Source organism: Ornithorhynchus anatinus, chromosome 2, assembly GCF_004115215.2.
Source record: "Ornithorhynchus anatinus isolate Pmale09 chromosome 2, mOrnAna1.pri.v4, whole genome shotgun sequence".
In the NCBI taxonomy this organism is placed as follows: Eukaryota; Metazoa; Chordata; class Mammalia; order Monotremata; family Ornithorhynchidae; genus Ornithorhynchus; species Ornithorhynchus anatinus.
The window spans coordinates 34,278,842-34,297,016 of record NC_041729.1 but is presented as its reverse complement, the minus strand read 5'-3'; the positions used below and the strand labels follow the sequence as shown (position 1 = coordinate 34,297,016).

The following is an 18,175-nucleotide window of genomic DNA, read 5'->3' as shown; positions in this document are numbered from 1 at the left end:
CTCAGAAATAGCGTCAACACCATTCTGGAAACCTAACCTGGCACATAGTAAGCGCTTAACAAATACCAAAATTATTAAAACGGGGCAAGGGGCAAGCAACGCCCCCAGCAGAGTTCATTCAATCAATTATAGAAGCAGCGTGGCTCAGTGGAAAAAGCCCGGGCTTGGCAGAGGTCACGGGTTCGAATCCCAATTTGGCCACTTGTCAGCTGTGTCACTGTGGGCAAGTCACTTCACTTCTCTGTGCCTCAGTTACCTCATCTGGAAAATGGGGATTAAGACTGTGAGCCTCACGTGGCTCACCTGATGACCCTGTATCTACCCCAGCGCTTAGAACAGTGCTCTGCACATAGTAAGCGCTTAACAAATACCAACATTATTAATTAATGGTATTTTTTGAGCACTCACTGTGTGCAGAGCACTGTACAAGGGGGCGGGGGGGGGGGGGGCCAATACAGAGTCGGTAGACAAAATCCCTGCCCATGAGGAGCTTCCAGGCTCGAGTTCTCACCGCAGGGCTGTAAGGTCATTAGGGCCAGGGGACGTATCTGCTGACTGCCTCGTGCTCGCCCAAACTCTTAGCACAGTGCTCTGTTACATAATAAGCGCTCAATAAGTGCCAGGGTCTGATTGATTGAAGGGAGGGTAGTCGAGCGGGGTCGCAAGCTCGGAGGCTACAATCCCCTCCTTCCCACATCCTCATACCCCCCAAGTCAGTCAGTCATATTTATTGAGCGCTTACTGTGTGCAGAGCACTGTACTAAGCGCTTGGGAGAGTACAGTACAACAGCGAACAGACACATTCCCTCCCCACAACGAGCTTACAGTCTAAAGTGGTTTCGTGGAAAGAGCCCGGGCTTGGGAGTCAGAGGTCATGGGTTCTAAACCCGGCTCCGCCGCTTGTCAGGCGGGACAAGTCACTTCTCTTCTCTGTGCCTCGGTCCCCTCATCTGTAAAATGGGGATGAAGACTGAGCGCCCCACGTGGGACAGCTGATTACCTTGTATCTACCCCAGGGCTTAGGACAGCGCTTGGCACATAGTAAGCGCTTAACAAATACCAACGTTACTATTACTATTAAAGGGGTGGCAAGGCAGTCAGGTTAGGAGAGGACGATCCAACAGAGGCCCCTGTGTTAATGTTAATAATAATGATGATGATGAGGGCTCCGCTGCTTGTCAGCTGTGTGACCTTGAGCAAGTCACTTCACTTCTCTAGGCCTCAGTGACCTCATCTGTAAAATGGGGATGAAGACTGGGAGTCCTAAGTAGGACCACCTGATCACCTTGTATCCAGCGCTTAGAAGCACCTAACAAATACCAACATTATTATCATTTGTTAAGCACGTATTATGATGTGCCAGGCACTCTTCTAAGCGCTGGGTGCGATGCCGTACACCTCTGAGCCCCGGATCTCGCTTCCAGACAGTGAGCTGGTGGTGGGCCGGGACTGTCTACTGCTGCTGCATCGTTTGGCACATAGTAGGCGCCTAACAAATACCAACGTTATTATTATTCGTTAAGCGCTTAGGATGTGCTAAGCACTGTTCTAAGCGCTGGGCGCCACGCTGCGCATCTCCGAGCCCCGGGATTCGCTTCCAGACAGCGAGCTGGTGGTGGGCCGGGGTCGTCTACTGCTGCTGCATCGTTTGGCACGTAGTAAGCGCCTAACGAATGCCCACATCATTATTATTTGTTAAGCGCTTAGGATGTGCGACGCGCTGGGGGCGACGCCGCGCAGCTCCGAGCCCCGGGACTCGCTTCCAGTGAGGTGGTGGTGGGCCGGGATGGCCTAGGATTGCTGCTGCATCGTCCCCTCCCCAGCGCTTAGCGCAGTGCTCCGCACCCATTAAGCGCTCAGTACACAGGACTGGATGAAGGGTCCCCGCAGGACCTGCCCGCCCGCCGGGCAGCGCTCAGTACGGCGCCCGCTACGTCGTGAGCGCTTACTAAAGAGCATCATCCTGATTTTCCCGAGGGTCTTACCCAGGCACTGCCCCACCGGGGTGGTGAACGGGTTGCCCAGCAGAAACTCCATCTTGGAAGGGAGCGCAGCGCTCAGCACAGCGCTCAGCGCAGCCGCCCCGCACCGACTGGCCCGCACCGCCCGGCCCGCCCCTCCCCGCCCGCCCAAGCCCCGCCCCCCCGGCCCCAGCCCGCCGCCGATTGGCCCCCTCCCAACCCCCTTCGCCCTTCCTCGGCTTCCGATTGGCCGAGGCGCACGCCGGCCCCCGCCCGCGCCGTCGGGAGGGACCGCGTTCCTATTGGACCCCTCGGCCGTCAATCGAAAGCTAGGCCGATTTGATTGGATGGCAAGGGAGTCGGTCGCCCGGCGGGGGTGGGGTCAGAGGGAAAGGTTCCGATTGGAGGGGAGGTTGCTTTCTCTCCCTCCGATTGGTCGGCTGCCGTGACGCTTTGGAGCCCGCCCCCTCCTCTCAGCCCCCCGCCCACCGGGGGCTTGCGTCACCCGTCTGTCTCTTAGCAACCGTGGAGCGGCTTGGTGGTCCCCTAGCAACGGAGGGATGCTGATGCTCAGGAGCGCTTAGCAGGGAGGAGGCGACCCCGGCCCCGGCCCCGGCCCAGCCCGCGCCGCCGCCGCCGCCGCCGCCGGGAAGGCGCCTCCGGAGCCAAACGGTGAAAGATTTCCCGCCCCCCAACCCGGGTTTCCTCCAACTTCCCATTAACGGGACTGGGAAGGGGAGCTTTCCCGGGTCCGGTCCCTGGGGTCGCCGCTGAGCTCAGCTAGTGGGGACTGAAGAATTTGCTACATTTGGTTACATTTCCAGGTACGGTTCCTCAAGTGATGATGATGATAACGATGCCGGTACTTGCCTTCATTCAGTCTTATTTATTGAGCGCTCACTGTGTGCGGTGCACTGTGCTAAGTGGTTGGGAGAGTACAAAGCAGCTTGGCTCAGTGGAAAGAGCGCGGGCTTGGGAGTCAAGGTCATGAGTTCAAATCCCGGCTCTGCCACTTGTCAGCTGTGTGTCTGTGGACAAGTCACTTCACTTCTCTGGGCCTCAGTGACCTCATCTGTCAAATGGGGATTAACTGTGAGCCTCACTTGGGACGACCTGATTACCCAGTATCTCCCCCAGCGCTTAGAACAGTGCTCTGCACATAGTAAGCGCTTAACAAATATCAACATAATTATTATTAACAATAAAAGGACGCATTCCCTACCCACGGCGAGCTTACTTGTTAAGCATTTATTATGAGTAAAACACCGTTCTAAGTGTCGTGGTTGATACGAGTAAGAGACGCCACCTGGGACTCCCAATCTGAGTAGGAGGGAATAGGATTTAGTCCCCATTTTACAGATGGGATAACTGAGGCACGGAGAATTAAGTGACTGGCCCAAGGTCTCACAGCCAGCAAGCGGTGAAGCCGGAATCAGCATCCAGGTCCTCTGACTCACAGGGCCTCTTTCCACTATACATTTAGTCGGTCAGTTGTATTTATTGAGCGCTTACTGTGTGCAGAGCACTGTACTAAGCGCTTGGAAAGGACAGCTCAGCAAAGAATAGAGACAATCCCTGCCCTTTCATTCATTCATTCAATAGTATTTATTGAGTGCTCACTATGTGCAGAGCAATGGACTAAGCGCTTGGAATGTACAACTGGGCAACAGATAGAGACAATCCCTGCCCAATGACGGGCTCACAGTCTAATCGGGAAAGACAGACGGACAAAAACAAGACAACTTAATCACGATAAATAGAATCAAGGGGATGTACACCTCATTAACAAAATAAATAGGGTAATAAAAATATAGACAAATGAGCACAGTGCTGAGGGGAGGGGGAGGGAGAGCTCACAGTCTAGAAGGGGGAAGACAGACTTGAAAACGAGTAGACAGACATCAATAGCATCAATATAAATAGAATTATAGATATATACACAACATTAATAAAATAAATGGAATTTATAAATACGTACATATGGTCACACAAGTGCTGTGGGAAGAAGAGGAGGGTAGAGTAGAGAGAGGGAGTGGGGGCGATGGGGAGGGGAGGGGGAGCAGAGGAAAAGGAGGGCTTGGTCCGGGAAGGCCTCCTGGAGGGGGTGAGCTCTCAGTAGGGCTTTGAAGGGGGGAGGTGTCCTAGTTTGGTGGATTTGAGGAGGGAGGGCATTCCAGGCCAGAGGTAGGATGTGGGCCGGGGGTCGCCGGACGGCGGGACAGGCGAGTACGAGGGACAGTGAGAAGGTGAGCGCCGGAGGAGCGGAGGGTGCGGGCTGGGATGTGGAAAGAGAGAAGGGAGGTGAGGTAACGAGGCCACTAGGCCACGCTGCTTCTCTGTTGATGGCAACTTAGAACTATTTAGAAAGTAGGTGGCCCGGGAGTTGCGAGGGGCGTCTGATTGGGTTTCTTTGTTCTGCCCTTTTCCTACTGCTCAGAGCCAGGACTCCGTCCCCAAACCCTTGGCTCTGAGCAGGAAGGTTTGAGGCGAACGCTGAGTACAAGACCTTTTCAGATGTTCCTCTGTGCCCGATCAATTAATCAGCCCTATTTTTTCATAATAATAATGATGGCATTCAATAATAATAATGATGACATTCGTTAAGGCTTACTATGTGCAGAGCACATGTTCTAAGCGCTGGGAGGGATACGAGGTGATCAGGTTGTCCCACGTGGGGCTCCCAGGCTTCATCCCCATCTTCCAGAGGGGGTCACCGAGGCCCAGAGAAGTGAAGGGAGTCGCCCAAAGTCACGCAGCCGAAAAGCGGCGAAGCCGGGATTGGAACCCATGACCTCTGACTCCCAAGCCCGGGCTCTTGCCACTGAGCCACGCTGCTTCTAAATGCTTTTAAATTCTAAATGATTGAATGTTTACCGTGGGCAGAGCACCCTAGTAAGTGCGTGGGAGAGTACAAGAGAAGACAGCTGAAAGACACGTTCCCTGCCCACAAGGAACTTACAGTCTAGAGGGGGAGATGGGCATTAATATAATTTTAAAAATTTGGGATATGTAAAAATAAAAAACCAGACCTGACCTGGTGTAAAACTAGATGAACAGCCACCCTGAGGGATGGTTGATTTGCAGGAAGCGTTGACCTGACCCAACACAATCGATTGTATTTATTGAGCGCTTACTGTGTGCAGAGTACTGTACTAAATGCTTGGGAGAGGACAGCTTGGCTCAGTGGAAAGAGCATGGGCTTTGGAGTCAGAGATCATGGGTTCGAATCCCAGCTCTGCCACTTGTCAGCTGTGTGACTTTGGGCAAGTCACTTAACTTCTCTGTGCCTCAGTTACCTCATCTGTAAAATGGGGATTAAGACTGTGAGCCCCACGTGGGACGACCTGATTCCCTTGTGTCTGCCCCAGCGCTTAGAATAGTGCTCTGCACATAGTAAGCGCTTAACAAATACCAACATTATTAATATTACAGAGGTAGACACGTTCCCTGCCCACAGGGAACAGCCTGTGGAGCGGGGCAAGGTGGACAGAGCACCGGCCTGGGAGTCGGAAGATCATGGGTTCTAATCCTGGCTCCGCCACTTGTCCGCTACGTGGCCTTGGGCAAGTTACTTCACTTCTCTGTGCCTCAGTTACCCCGTCTGTAAAATACGGGTGAAGATTACGAGCCCTATGCGGGACAGGGACTGTGTCCAACCCGATTTGCTTGTATAATAATGTTGGTATTTGTTAAGCGCTTACTATGTGCCGAGCACTGTTCTAAGCGCTGGGGTAGACACAAGGGAATCAGGTTGTCCCACGTGGGGCTCACAGTCTTAATCCCCATTTTACAGATGAGGTAACTGAGGCACAGAGAAGTTAAGTGACTTGCCCACAGTCACACAGCTAAGTGGCAGAGCTGGGATTCAAACTCATGACCTCTGACTCCAAAGCCCGTGCTCTTTCCACTGAGCCACGCTGCTTGTATCCACCCCAGCGCTTAGTACAGTGCCTGGCATGTAGTAAATGCTTAATGAATACCTTATTGTTATTGTGGAATGTCACCATGCTTTTGGACAAGGATTCTTCTCTGCCAAACCAAATTCACCTGGATTAGGCCAAAGGGAGGGGAGGTGAAGCTTGCAAAGTCCTAAAACACTTTTCCCAGCAAGTCAGGAAAGTCTATAAATTATATATTACAAATTATTCATTTATATTAATGTCCATCTCCCCCTCTAGACTGTAAGTTCATCTTGGACAGGAAACGTATCTAGCGACTCTGTTGTATTCTCCCAAGTGCTTAGTACAGTGCTCTGCACACAGTAAGTGAAGCAACGTGGCTCAGTGGAAAGAGCCCGGGCTTGGGAGACAGAGGTCATGGGTTCGAATCCTAGCTCCGCCACTTGTCAGCTGTGTGACTGTGGGCAAGTAACTTCACTTCTCTGGGCCTCAGTTCCCTCATCTGTAAAATGGTGATTAAGACTATGACAGAAGCAGCATGGCTCAGTGGAAAGAGCCCGGGCTTGGGAGTCAGAGGTCATGGGTTTGACTCCCAGCTCTGACACTTGTCAGCTGTGTGACTGTGAGCAAGTCACTTCACTTCTCTGTGCCTCAGTTACCTCATCTTTAAAATGGGGATTAGCTGTGAGCCTCACGTGGGACAACCTGATTACCCTGTATCTACCCCAGAACTTAGAATAGTGCTCTGCACATAGTAAGTGCTTAACAAATGCCTTCTTCATTATTATTATTATTATTATTTCTTCTAAGCATTGGGATGGATACAAGCTCATCAATTTGGACACGGTCCCTGGCCCACATGGGGCTCCCAGTCTTAATATCCATTTTACAGGTGAGGGAACACAGAGAAGTTAAGTGACTTGTCCAAGGTCTCACAGCAGACAAGTGGCGGAGCTGGAATTAGAACCCAGGATTAGAACCCTTCTGACTCCCAGACCCGTGCTCTATCCACTAGGCCACACTGTTTCTCTGCCGAGAACTTTATTAAGTGCTTAGGAGAGAGTTGGGAGATGTTCCGTGCCCACAGTGACCATATAGTCTGAAGGGAACTTTATAGACTAGAGGGAAGAATTTCTGGATGTTATTTCTTACCGAGATCCTTTCTCTTCTTCCCACTGCCCCTCCCATCCAAAATAGAATTCCGATCCAGAGTTCCTTTGTAAACAACGTAGTTGCAATCAGCTTTATTAACAGATGAGAAGCAGCATGGCCTAGTAGATAGAGCACGGGCCTGAGGGTCAGAAGGACCTGGGTCCTAATCCCACTTGGCTGCTGTTGTGATCCTGGGCAAGTCACTTAACATCTCTGGGCCTCGATTCCCTCATCTGTAAAATGGGGATTAAGACCGTGAGCCCCACGTGGGACGTGGACTTTGTCCAAGTTGATGATCTTGTATCTATCCCGGTGCTCAATAGAGTGTCTGGTACCTAGTAAGCATCTGTCTCCCCCTCTAGACTGTAAGCTCACTGTGGATAGGGAATGTGACCATTTATTATTGTATTATACTCTCCCAAGTGCTTAGTACAGAGCTCTGCACACGGTACGCGCTCAATAGACACGACTGAATGAACAACAAATTCGTAACGTGTTTATTTCTATTAATGTCTGTCTCCCCCCGGCCTGTAAGCTCACTGTGGGCAGGAAATGTGTCTGTTTATTGCCCTATTGTACTCTCTCAAGCGCTTAGTATAATAATAATGTTGGTATTTGTAAAGCGCTTACTATGTGCCAAGCACTCATCTGCTCTGCACCCAGTAAACACTCGATAAATGCAATCGAATGAATTGAATGAAGGAATAACAAGTACCATTAAGAAGAAGAAATAGATTTCCCTCCAACGTGAAATAAAGATCATTTCAAAGGACCGCTGTGTTTTCTCAAGGCGACCCCATCGTCCGACAATGAGCCGGTTATACGATTCCATAGAGCCAAACGTGATCGATGCCGAGATTCTTGGGCGGGCCGTGGAGGAGCAGGGGCCACAAGACGAAGCAGGCCAGCTGGCCAAACAGGAGGGCATCTCTTTCAAAGACGTGACCCACTTGCAACTGGATTTTCAAAGTAAGTTCTTTAAGGAGACATCCTCTGCATTTCCAGCAACAGGGAGCTCGTGGTGGGCAGGAATGTATCCATTGGTTGTTATATTGTTCCTTCCCAAGCGCTGAGTACAGTGTTTTGCGCACAGTAAGCGCTCAGTAAATACGATGGAATGAATGGATGAGTGAAAATCCGAATTTTCTCTCTAAAGGAAAGGGAGACGTGTGTCAATTTCAGAAATTTACGCCCAACCGGTCCAACAAACATTCACTCGATCAATGGATCAATCATATTTATTGAGCATTTCTTGCGGGCAGGGCGCTATACTAAGCAGTCGAGAGAAAACAACGATGTAGCTGATACATTCCCTGCCCACGGAGAGTTTACAGTCTAGAGGACTGTACTAACCACTTGGGAGAGTACAGTATAACAGAGTTGGTAGACACGTTCCCTGCCCACAGTGAGTGTAAAGTCTTGAAAAAAAATTCTGGTAAAGAGAGTTTTAAAAAGCCAAGATAGTGCAGAAATGCAATTTCATGTAGAACAAAAGCTATTTTAGCTTGAATGACAACAAAAATACCCGCTAGTGTATAAAACTGGAAGAAAGCTGAGTGTATAACTCAGAGTGTATTCCTATAATATCAGATTGTGTGATCTTCATAAACTGAGCCAGTACAACTACTCAGAACTTTGCAGTGGCATCCAAGAAAAATATGACTAAGTGAACTAATGTTAAAGGAATCAAATTTACCCAAAAAAAATGAATGTAAATCTGGAGGAATTAGGTTCCAGGGAAATGTTTTTCACCAGACAAGGCGTTACGTGCAGCACAGGTTTGGAATCAGTTTAAATCATTCGTGTATTTACACCTATTATGACTGGGAGGTTTGGGGGGGGGTTTGTTTTTTTTTTAATGGTACATATTAAGCACTTACCGTGTACCAGGCACCGTACCAAGCGTTGGGTTAGAAATGAGATAATCAGTTTGGACGCAATCCCTGCCCCGCTTAAGGCTCACAGTCTAAATCAGAGGGAAGAGGATTTAATAGCCATTTTACCGACGAGGTAATTGAGGCGCAGAGAAGTTTAATGACTTGCCCAGGGTCACTTGCTGGGATTAGAACCCAGGTCTTCTGACTTTCACGTCAGTGTTCTTTCCACTAAGCAACACTGCTACTCCCGATTGGGTTGAAGTGGCGGAATCAGAGAGTGGAAGGGGACAACTCCGGCCGATCTCACTGTGTGCGGTCTGTAAACTCGTCTTTGGGAGGGAACGTGTCTACCAACTCTGTTCTCTCATATCCCTACCGAACGCTTAGTGCAGTGCTCTGCACACGGGAAGTGCTCCATCAACACCACTGAGGATCGATGACGGTGAGGCCGACCGTAGCCGTTGGTTGAGTTTCGACGAAAGCCCCCAGTGACATAATATCCCCATGAGGATATTGACTGTCGATTAGACTGTAAGCCCGTCATGGGCAGGGACTGTTTCTATCTGTTGCCAATTTGTACCTTCCAAGTGCTCAGTACAGTGTTCTGCACATAGTAAGTGCTCAATAAATACTATTGAACGAGGAGAGCTCGAAGAGAATGGGGGGAACCTTTCCATTAGAGCCACTTCTCGAAGTAAGCATCCCAAGTCAGAATCCACTCCAGCTGCCACTAATAATAATGATAATAATAATAATAATCGTGGTATTTAAGTGCTTACTGGGTAATAGGGACTGTACTAAGCTCTGGGGTGGATAGAAGCAAATGGGGTTGGACACAGTCCCCGTCCCACATGGGGCTCACAAGTCTCAATCCTCATTTTACAGATGAGGTCACCGAGGCCCAGAGAAGTGAAGCAGCTTGCCCAAGGTCACACAGCAGCCAAGTGGCCAAGCCGGGATTGGAACCCAAGACCTTCTGAGTCCCAGGCCCGAGTTCTAGCCGCTGCGCTTTTCATCTCTCTGTGCCGTGCTGCCTCTTGCTGTAGGTCCGAGGACGAGCTCTCTGTCAACCCAGCTGGCGGTGCTCAAAATCAGCAGCCAGTCAATGACTCCTCGGTGGCGGTGATTAACAGAGAGAAGCAGTGTGGCCTAGTGGATAGAGCACGAGGCTGGGAGTCACCGGGATCTGGGTTCTAATCCCCACTCCGCCGCTTGACAGCTGTGTGACCTTGGACAAGTCACCTCACTTCTCTGTGCCTCAGATACCTCATCTGGAAATGGGGATGAAGACTGTGAGCTGCTGCATGTGGGACAGGGACTGGGTCCAACCCGATTTACTTGTATCCACCCCAGTGCCTGGCACATAGTAAGTGCTTAAGAAATATCACTGTAATTATTACCCACCAGTGCCCACACATAATTAAAAAATTATTTTTTTAATAATTAGGTCAATTAAAAAAATTGCAGTTGGCCTTTCAAATGCAACATAATAATAATGATGTTGGTATTTGTTAAGCACTTACTATGTGCAGAGCACTGTTCTAAGCGCTGGGGTAGATTCAGGGTAATCAGGTTGTCCCACGTGAGGCTCATAGTTAATCCCCATTTGACAGATGAGGTAACTGAGGCACAGAGAAGTGAAATGACTTGCCCACAGTCACCCGGCTGACAAGCGACAGAGCTGGGATTCGAACCCATGACCTCTGACTCCCAAGCCCGGGCTCTTTCCACTGAGCCACGCTGCAGTACTTCCGTGCCATCTAAACACCTAGGTCATGCACTTAGGTACTAATCTCGGCTCCTCCACTTGTCTGCTGTGTGACCTTGGGCAAATCACTTTTCTTCTCTGCCCCTCAGTTACCTCATCCGTATAATGGGGATGGAGACTGTGAGCCCCACATGGGACAAGGGACGCTCTCCAACCTGATCTGCTTGTATCCACCACAGTGCTTAACACAGTGCCTGGCACATAGTAAGTGCTTAATAAATACCAAGACCGTAAACCCGTCAAACGGCAGGGACTGTCTCTATCTGTTGCCGACTTGTTCATTCCAAGCGCTTAGTTCAGTGCTCTGCACATAGTAAGCGCTCAATAAATACTATTGAATGAATGAATGAATATTATTATACCTTTGTAATATTCGCTTTGCTTCCTCCTACCTGTAATTTCTTTAAATGTTGCCTCCTCCTTGAGATCGCAAGCTCCTTGAGGGTAGGGATCTGCCTACCAATTCTGTGTACTTTCCCAAGCGCATATCACAGTGTGGTCTGCAGGCAGTAGGTGCTTCACTTAATACTACTAATAATAATGATGGTATTTGCTAAGTGCCTATTATGTGCCAAGCACTATTCTAAGTGCTGGGGTAGATTTCAGGTAATCAGGTTGTCCCACGAGGGCTCTCAGTCTTCATCCCCATTTTACGGATGAGGTCACCGAGGCACAGAGAAGCGAAGTGACTTGCCCAAAGTCACACAGCTGACGAGTGGCGGAGCCGGGATTAGAATCCACGACCTCTGACTTCCAACCCCGTGCCCCTTCCACTAGCCCACGCTGCTTCTATTGATTGTCTTCTTCTATAGATCGATTGATGGATTCTATTGATTGCTTCTAATGCTCTTGATTGACCTACACCATGCCACTTCGATGACAAAAATGTGGTGGAAGTAAACCGTAATATCTTCTCTGTTTTCAGACATCCTTAAAATCGACAACCTGTGGCAGTTTGAGACTCTGACTAAACTGCAGCTAGATAACAATATCATCGAAAAGATAGAAGGATTAGAAACTCTGACTAACCTGATCTGGCTGGGTAAGTTTCACCGATGTTTATTGGCTTTCCGAGTCAAAGAGGTCCCCTCTCAGGGTCGCACCTGGAGAGTTTCGGGAGGGAGAGTCGAGCAGAGGCCTGTCCGTTCCATTCCTAGCGTGGGCAGTGGCTAGCGACCGGAAGGCCATCTTTGTCCATTCCAAGCGCTTAGTACAGTGCTCTGCACACAGTAAGCGCTCAATAAGTACTATTGAATGAATGGATGAATGCTACAAGTCCAAACTCACCCGTGCTGGGCAGCGGCGGCATGAGAGAGTAGAGGGCGGAGACGCAGGTTGACTGCGTGGAAGAAGGTAACGGTAAACCACGTCTCTATTTTGCCCAAGAAAACTGTGTGGATACGCTACCGGAACGACTGCAGACGGAGAGCGGGCCGTTCTGGGAGAGATGGGGCCGTGGCATCGCTACGGGTCGGAAACGACTCGACGGCATAAGACAAGTCAGAGGGAAAGTGGAAAGAGCCTGGGCTTTGGAGTCAGAGGGGATGGGTTCGAATCCCGGCTCTGCCACTTGTCAGCTGTGTGACTGTGGGCAAGTCACTTCACTTCTCTGCCTCAGTTCCCTCATCTGGAAAATGGGGATTAAGACTGTGAGCCCCACGTGGGACAACCTGATTCCCCTGTGTCTACCCCAGCGCTTAGAACAGTGCTCTGCACATAGTAAGCGCTTAACAAATACCAACATTATTATCATGACCCTCCTGAGGGTAATCGTTCCTGCTGTAGGAGCAGAAGCAGCATGGCCTAGTGGATAGAGCGCGGGGCTGGGAGTCAGGAGACCTGGGTCTGATCCTGGCTCCGCCATTTGCCTGCTGTGTGACCTTGGCAAGTCGCTTCACTTCTCTGGGCCTCAGTTTCCTCAACTGTAAAATGGGACTTCAGTACCTGTTCCGTCCTACTTAGATTGTGAGCCCCATGTGGGACAGACAGAGACTGTCTGACCTGATTATCTTGCATCTACCCCAGCGCTTCGTACAGTGCTTGACACATAGTGGGTGCTTAACGAATACCATACTCATTATCTCTTTGTGTTCCATTACTTCTTCAAGAACTTCCTGGGAGTTTTTGGAGGGCAAGGATCACATCCGGGTAGAGCTCGGGCCTGGGAGTCAGAAGGTCATGGGTTCTAATCCCAGATCCGCCACTTGTCTGCTGTGGGACCTTGGACAAGTCCCTTCAATTCTCTCTGCCTCAGTTACCTCCTCTGTAACGTGGGGATTGAGTCTGTGAGCCCCACGTGGGACAGGGACTGTGTCCAACCCGATCTGCTTGTATCCACCCCAGCGCTTAGTACAGTGGCCGGTACACAGTAAGTGCTTAACAAATACTACGATTATTATTTTCTAATTCTATCGTATTCTCCCTTGCGTTTAGTACAGTGCTTTATACTGCAGTCTGCAGACTGTAGAGTGAAGTTCCTTGTAGACAGGAATCAAAGCAGCGTGGCTCAGTGGAAAGAGCCCGGGCTTGGGAGTCAGCGGTCATGGGTTTGAATCCCGGATCTGCCACTTGTCAGCTGTGTGACTGTGGGCAAGTCAGTTCACGTCTCTGTGCCTCAGTTACCTCATCTGTAAAATGGGGATTAACTGTGAGCCTCACATGGGAAAACCTGATTACCCTGTATCTACCCCAGCACTTAGAACAGTGCTCTGCACAAAATAATAATAATGTTGGTATTTGTTAAGCACTTACTATGTGCAGAGCACTGTTCTAAGCGCTGGGGCAGATACAGGGTAATCAGGTTGTCTTACAGGAGGCTCACAGTCTTCATCCCCATTTTACAGATGAGGGAACTGAGGCAAGCGAGAAGTGAAGTGACTTGCCCACAGTCACACTGCTGCCAAGTGGCAGAGACGGGATTCGAACCCCTGACCTCTGACTCCCAAGCCCGGGCTCTTTTCACTGAGTCACGCTGGTTTGGGTTTTGAAGGTGGGAGAGTGAAAGCGCTTAACAAATACAAACCTTATTATTATTATTAAATCTACCAACTCTGTTGGATTTTGCTTTCCAAAGCGCTTGATACAGTGATGTGCATACAGTATTTACTCAATAAATACCATGGATTGATTGTTTACACCCTACAGGCACCCAATAAATTCTTTCAACCCTTCAGGGACTTTTATTACTTGATTATTTTAATTTTTTTCCAGACTTGTCCTTCAATAACATTGAAGTCATAGAGGGTCTACAAGCCTTAGTCAAATTAGAAGATCTGAGCTTATTTAATAATAGAATCACCAGGATCGAGAATATGGACTCATTAGTAAAACTCCAGATCTTCTCCGTAGGAAACAACGGTATTAATGCTTTGGAAAATGTAAGTACTTGATGACTTTTGCCCAAAGTGATTCGCCCAAGGTCACAAAACAGGCAAGTGGCGGGGCTGGGATTAAAACCCCTGTCTCCTGATTCCCAGACCAGTGCGCTAGCAACTATTTATATTAATGTCTGTCCCCCTCTCTAGACGTAGTGTGGACAGGGAACGTATCTACCAACTCTTTGGTATTACCCTCTCCCCAGTGCTTAGTACAGTGCTCTGCACATAGGAAGTGCTTAATCGCTTAACAAATACCAACATTGTTAATCGAATACCACTAGTAGATCGATTGATTTTTGCCAGTTTGCAATTTAGGGAAATAATTTTTTTTGTGTTAGAGACTCAGAATTTTGTACCAGTGTCTCCAGATAGGTAAATTTTCCCCCCAAAAATATTATAATCCATTGTGTGAGAAATCTGTCACCTGGATAATTTTTCCTGTTGCTCCGGGTCCATTCTGGAATGACCAAGGGCCTATCTGGCTCCAAGTTGCTCTTTTACCTGCTCACAGCTTAAACCAGGCAGGTTGCAACTCTGTTGTATCGTACTCTCCTAAACTCTTAATACAGTACTCTGCACAGTAAGTGCTCAATATGTATGATTAGTTGATTGATTGAAGTTGCAACTCTATTACTGTAAACCCATCAGAGGGCAGGGACTGTATCTGTTGCCGATTTGTTCATTTCAAGCGCTTAGTACAGTGCTCTGCACATAGTAAGTGTTCAATAAATACTATTGAATGAATATTGCATTATTTTTCTCCCAAATGCTTAGTACAGTAAGCGCTCAGTAAATTGATTGAAGTTGCAACTCTAATTGTATTGTTTTCTCCCAAATGCTTAGAACGGTGCTCTGCTCACAGTAAACGCTCAAAAAATACAATTGACTGACAGTGATTGTTTGAGACTGAAATTCTATTGTATTGATTTCTCCCAAACACTGAATTCGATAATATCACTGATAAATATCACCCATCGATTGCTCGGAACTAGTAGTCAGGAGCAGCTCATGGACATTCAGTTTTGCAAGCCAACTTTACTCCCTCTTTAAACATCTGTGCTGGGCCTCGGCAGAAATGATTTCTGACCCCATCAAACCCTGCATAGACACTTGTTTTTTTAAAGTTTTATCCTCAGTTTCAGAACAGTGTTGATCCTACTTTCATAAGCAGAATCATTCTCTCAGACCAGTATGATGGGTGATTTTAATAAGCCTGCTGAGAGCCAGGGGTTATTAGTTTCTGAGATGAATAGAAAGATGGAATTATGAAAAGTCTTTTCATTTCCAATTAGGGACTAAAATATGAAACCTAGAAGGGAAAGTGCTTTTTTTCCCCTATGGAATTTAAGTGCTTACTATGTGCCAGGCTCTGTACTAAGCGCTGGGGTAGATAAAAGCTAATCAGATTGGACACAGTCCATGTCCTACATGGGGCTCATAACCTTAATCCCCATTTTACAGATGAACTAACTGAGGCACAGAGAAGTGAAGTGTCTTACCCAAGGTCACACATCAGACAAGAGTAGGAGCCGGGATTAGGACCCAGAATTAGAACCCAGGTCCTTCTGATTCCCAGGCCCATGCTCTATCCAATAGGTCATTCATTCAGTAGTATTTATTGAGCGCTTACTATGTGCAGAGCACTGTACTAAGGGCTTGGGATGTACAATTCGGAACAGATAGAGACATTCCCTGCCCAATAACGGGCTCACAGTCTAAACGACGGGCTAGGAAATAGAATCATCAGTCAGCTCTTCTGGGCACCACAGATTCAAATTCTGACATCGGCTCAATTTGTGGTTCTATCGAGTTGTGTTGCTTTGACAATATGAGTCTTCTAGGAGCCCTTTGACTCTGCTTCTTCAGGTGAACGTTAGCAATCTCATGGCAGATCTCGGGCCCATCATAATAATAATAATAATAATTATGGTAGTGGTTAAGCGCTTACTCTGTGCTGAGCACTGTTCTAAGCGCTGGGGTAGATAGAGGGTAATCAGATTGTTCCACATGGGGCTCACATTTTTTAATCCCCATTTTTACAGCTGAGGTAACTGAGGTCCAGAGAAGGGAAGTGACTTGCCCAAGGTCACACGGCAGACACGTGGCAGAGGCAGGATTAGAACCCAGGTCCTTCTGTCTCCCAGGCCTGTGCTCTCTCCACTAAGCCAATCTCAGACCTCAGCAGCTGGGGTTACGCAGCTCAGGGCCCCGGGGGCCCATTTGTCAGGAGAAGGAAAACTGCAATGGAAGCTTTTGATTAACAATGCCAGGAACCTAAACCTATTTATTTGTCTAATCGTACCGAACCTTACCTTCCTGCAGCACAGTAAGCATCGTGGCAGGGTTTGGGGGTTGATGAAGTGAGTCCAGAAGTGATTTCGCCTCAGGAGAGACTCCGTCGTATACACAATGGAAAGCAGTTTAAAACACCCAAGAAACAAAAAGGCAGTAATAATTTTAGTGCCTTCGGCCTGCAAAATGACAAATCACCTCCCGATCAGACCTATAGGCTGGGTGAGGGTAGAATGCCATTTATATTTGTAGGAATACTGAGGAGAGGCACCGTGGAGGGCCTGGAAGTCAGAAGGACCTGGGTTCTAATGCCGGCTCTGTTGCTTGTCTGCTGTGTGACCCTGGGTAAGTCACTTAACTTTTCTATGCCTCACTTACCTCATCTCTAAAATGAGGATTAATTAATTAATTAATGTTGGTATTTGTTAAGCGCTTACTATGTGCAGACCACTGTTCTAAGCGCTGGGGGAGATACAGGGTCATCAGATTGTCCCACGTGAGGCTCACAGTCTTAATCCCCATTTTACAGATGAGATAACTGAGGCACAGAGAAGATAAGTGACTTGCCCACAGTCACACAGCTGACAAGTGGCAGAGCCGGGATTCAAACCCATGACTTCTGACTCCCAAGCCCGGGCTCTTTCCACTGAGCCATGCTGCTTCTCTATTAAGAAGCATTATTTTATTGCCATTGTTCTTGTCTGTCCGTCTCCCCCGATTAGACTGTAAGCCCATCAAACGGCAGGGACTGTCTCTATCTGGTGCTGACTTGTTCATTCCAAGCGCTTAGTACAGTGCTCTGCACATAGTAAGCGCTCAATAAATACTATTGAATGAATGAATGAAGACTGTGAGCCCCATGTGGGGAATGGACTGTGTCCAATCTGATTAACTCATATGTACCCCAGCGCTTACTACAGTGCCGGGGACATAGTGCTTAATGCCTCAAAAAAAGAACAAATTTAACCATGTCTTAATACTGTAAAAATGAGTGTAAAGTAGCTTCATGTCCAAGGATCGGGCTGATTGTAAGGTCTTCGGTTGAAATGAATGAGGAGCAAAATGTGTTTGAAACTCTGATTTTTGCAGGTTTTTTATTTGTTTCTATAGAATGCTAAAAATGTCTTTTGTCACAGGTGACCTACCTGAGGAGGTTTAAATGCTTACGCTCGCTCAACCTTTCTGGGAACTTCATCTGTGAACATGAAGATTATAAAATGTTCATTGCAGCTTATCTTCCTGATCTAGTGTATCTAGATTTCAGACTCATTGATGAACACACAGTAAGTATTTTCTTCTCTGTTCTGGATGCGCTAGGCTTGGGAGTCAGAGGTCGTGGGTTCTAATCTCAGCTCTGCCACTTGTCAGCTGTGCGACTTTGGGCAAGTCACTTCACTTCTCTGTGCCATAAATACGATGGGTTGATTGACTGAGAAGCAGCGTGGCTCAGTGGAAAGAGCCCGGGCTTGGGAGTCAGAGGTCACGGGTTTGAATCCCGGCTCTGCCGCTTGCCAGCTGTGTGACTTTGGGCAAATCGCTTCACTTCTCTGTGCCTCAGTTACCTCATCTGTAAAATGGGGATTAAAACTGTGAGCCCCAAGTGGGACAACCTGCTTACCTTGTATCCCCCCAACGCTTATAACAGTGCTTTGCACATAGTAAACGCTTAACATACACCATTATTATTATTATTAGCCTCCAGACTCTCCCCATCCCAATCCATATTTTGCTTCCCAGATGATTTTTCTGAAATCCAAGTCAGCACATTATCCTCAAAAACCTTCAATAGTTACCCATTTCTTCTATACATCCAAAGAAAACTCCCGGGCTCTATCCACTAGGCCAGGCT

At 48.2% G+C, this 18,175-nt stretch overlaps 2 protein-coding genes across 8 annotated transcripts in view; one reads left to right on the top strand and one right to left on the bottom strand.

The window, feature by feature from the left end:
* TOM1L2 (target of myb1 like 2 membrane trafficking protein) overlaps nucleotides 1-2,105 on the bottom strand; it is a 113,415-nt gene extending 111,310 nt beyond the window's left edge. For 4 of the 6 annotated variants that reach the window (XM_029058063.2, XM_029058066.2, XM_029058067.1 and 1 more), the window contains exon 1: nucleotides 1,986-2,104. In XM_029058063.2, the coding sequence (XP_028913896.1) occupies nucleotides 1,986-2,037 (52 nt within the window). In that variant the 5' untranslated portion in view covers nucleotides 2,038-2,104. Of the gene's footprint in view, nucleotides 1-1,985 lie in introns of all 6 variants that reach the window. The other 2 variants (XM_029058062.2, XM_029058064.2) reach the window with 2 other exon arrangements.
* A 506-nt stretch (nucleotides 2,106-2,611) lies between these two features.
* DRC3 (dynein regulatory complex subunit 3) overlaps nucleotides 2,612-18,175 on the top strand; it is a 43,449-nt gene continuing 27,885 nt past the window's right edge. Inside the window, exons 1-5 of one of the 2 annotated variants that reach the window (XM_029056397.2) lie at nucleotides 2,612-2,785; nucleotides 7,803-7,981; nucleotides 11,583-11,699; nucleotides 13,868-14,034; nucleotides 17,463-17,609. In XM_029056397.2, the coding sequence (XP_028912230.1) occupies nucleotides 7,822-7,981; nucleotides 11,583-11,699; nucleotides 13,868-14,034; nucleotides 17,463-17,609 (591 nt within the window). In that variant the 5' untranslated portion in view covers nucleotides 2,612-2,785; nucleotides 7,803-7,821. The remainder of the gene's footprint in view (nucleotides 2,786-7,802; nucleotides 7,982-11,582; nucleotides 11,700-13,867; nucleotides 14,035-17,462; nucleotides 17,610-18,175) is intronic. The other variant, XM_029056400.2, reaches the window with a different exon arrangement.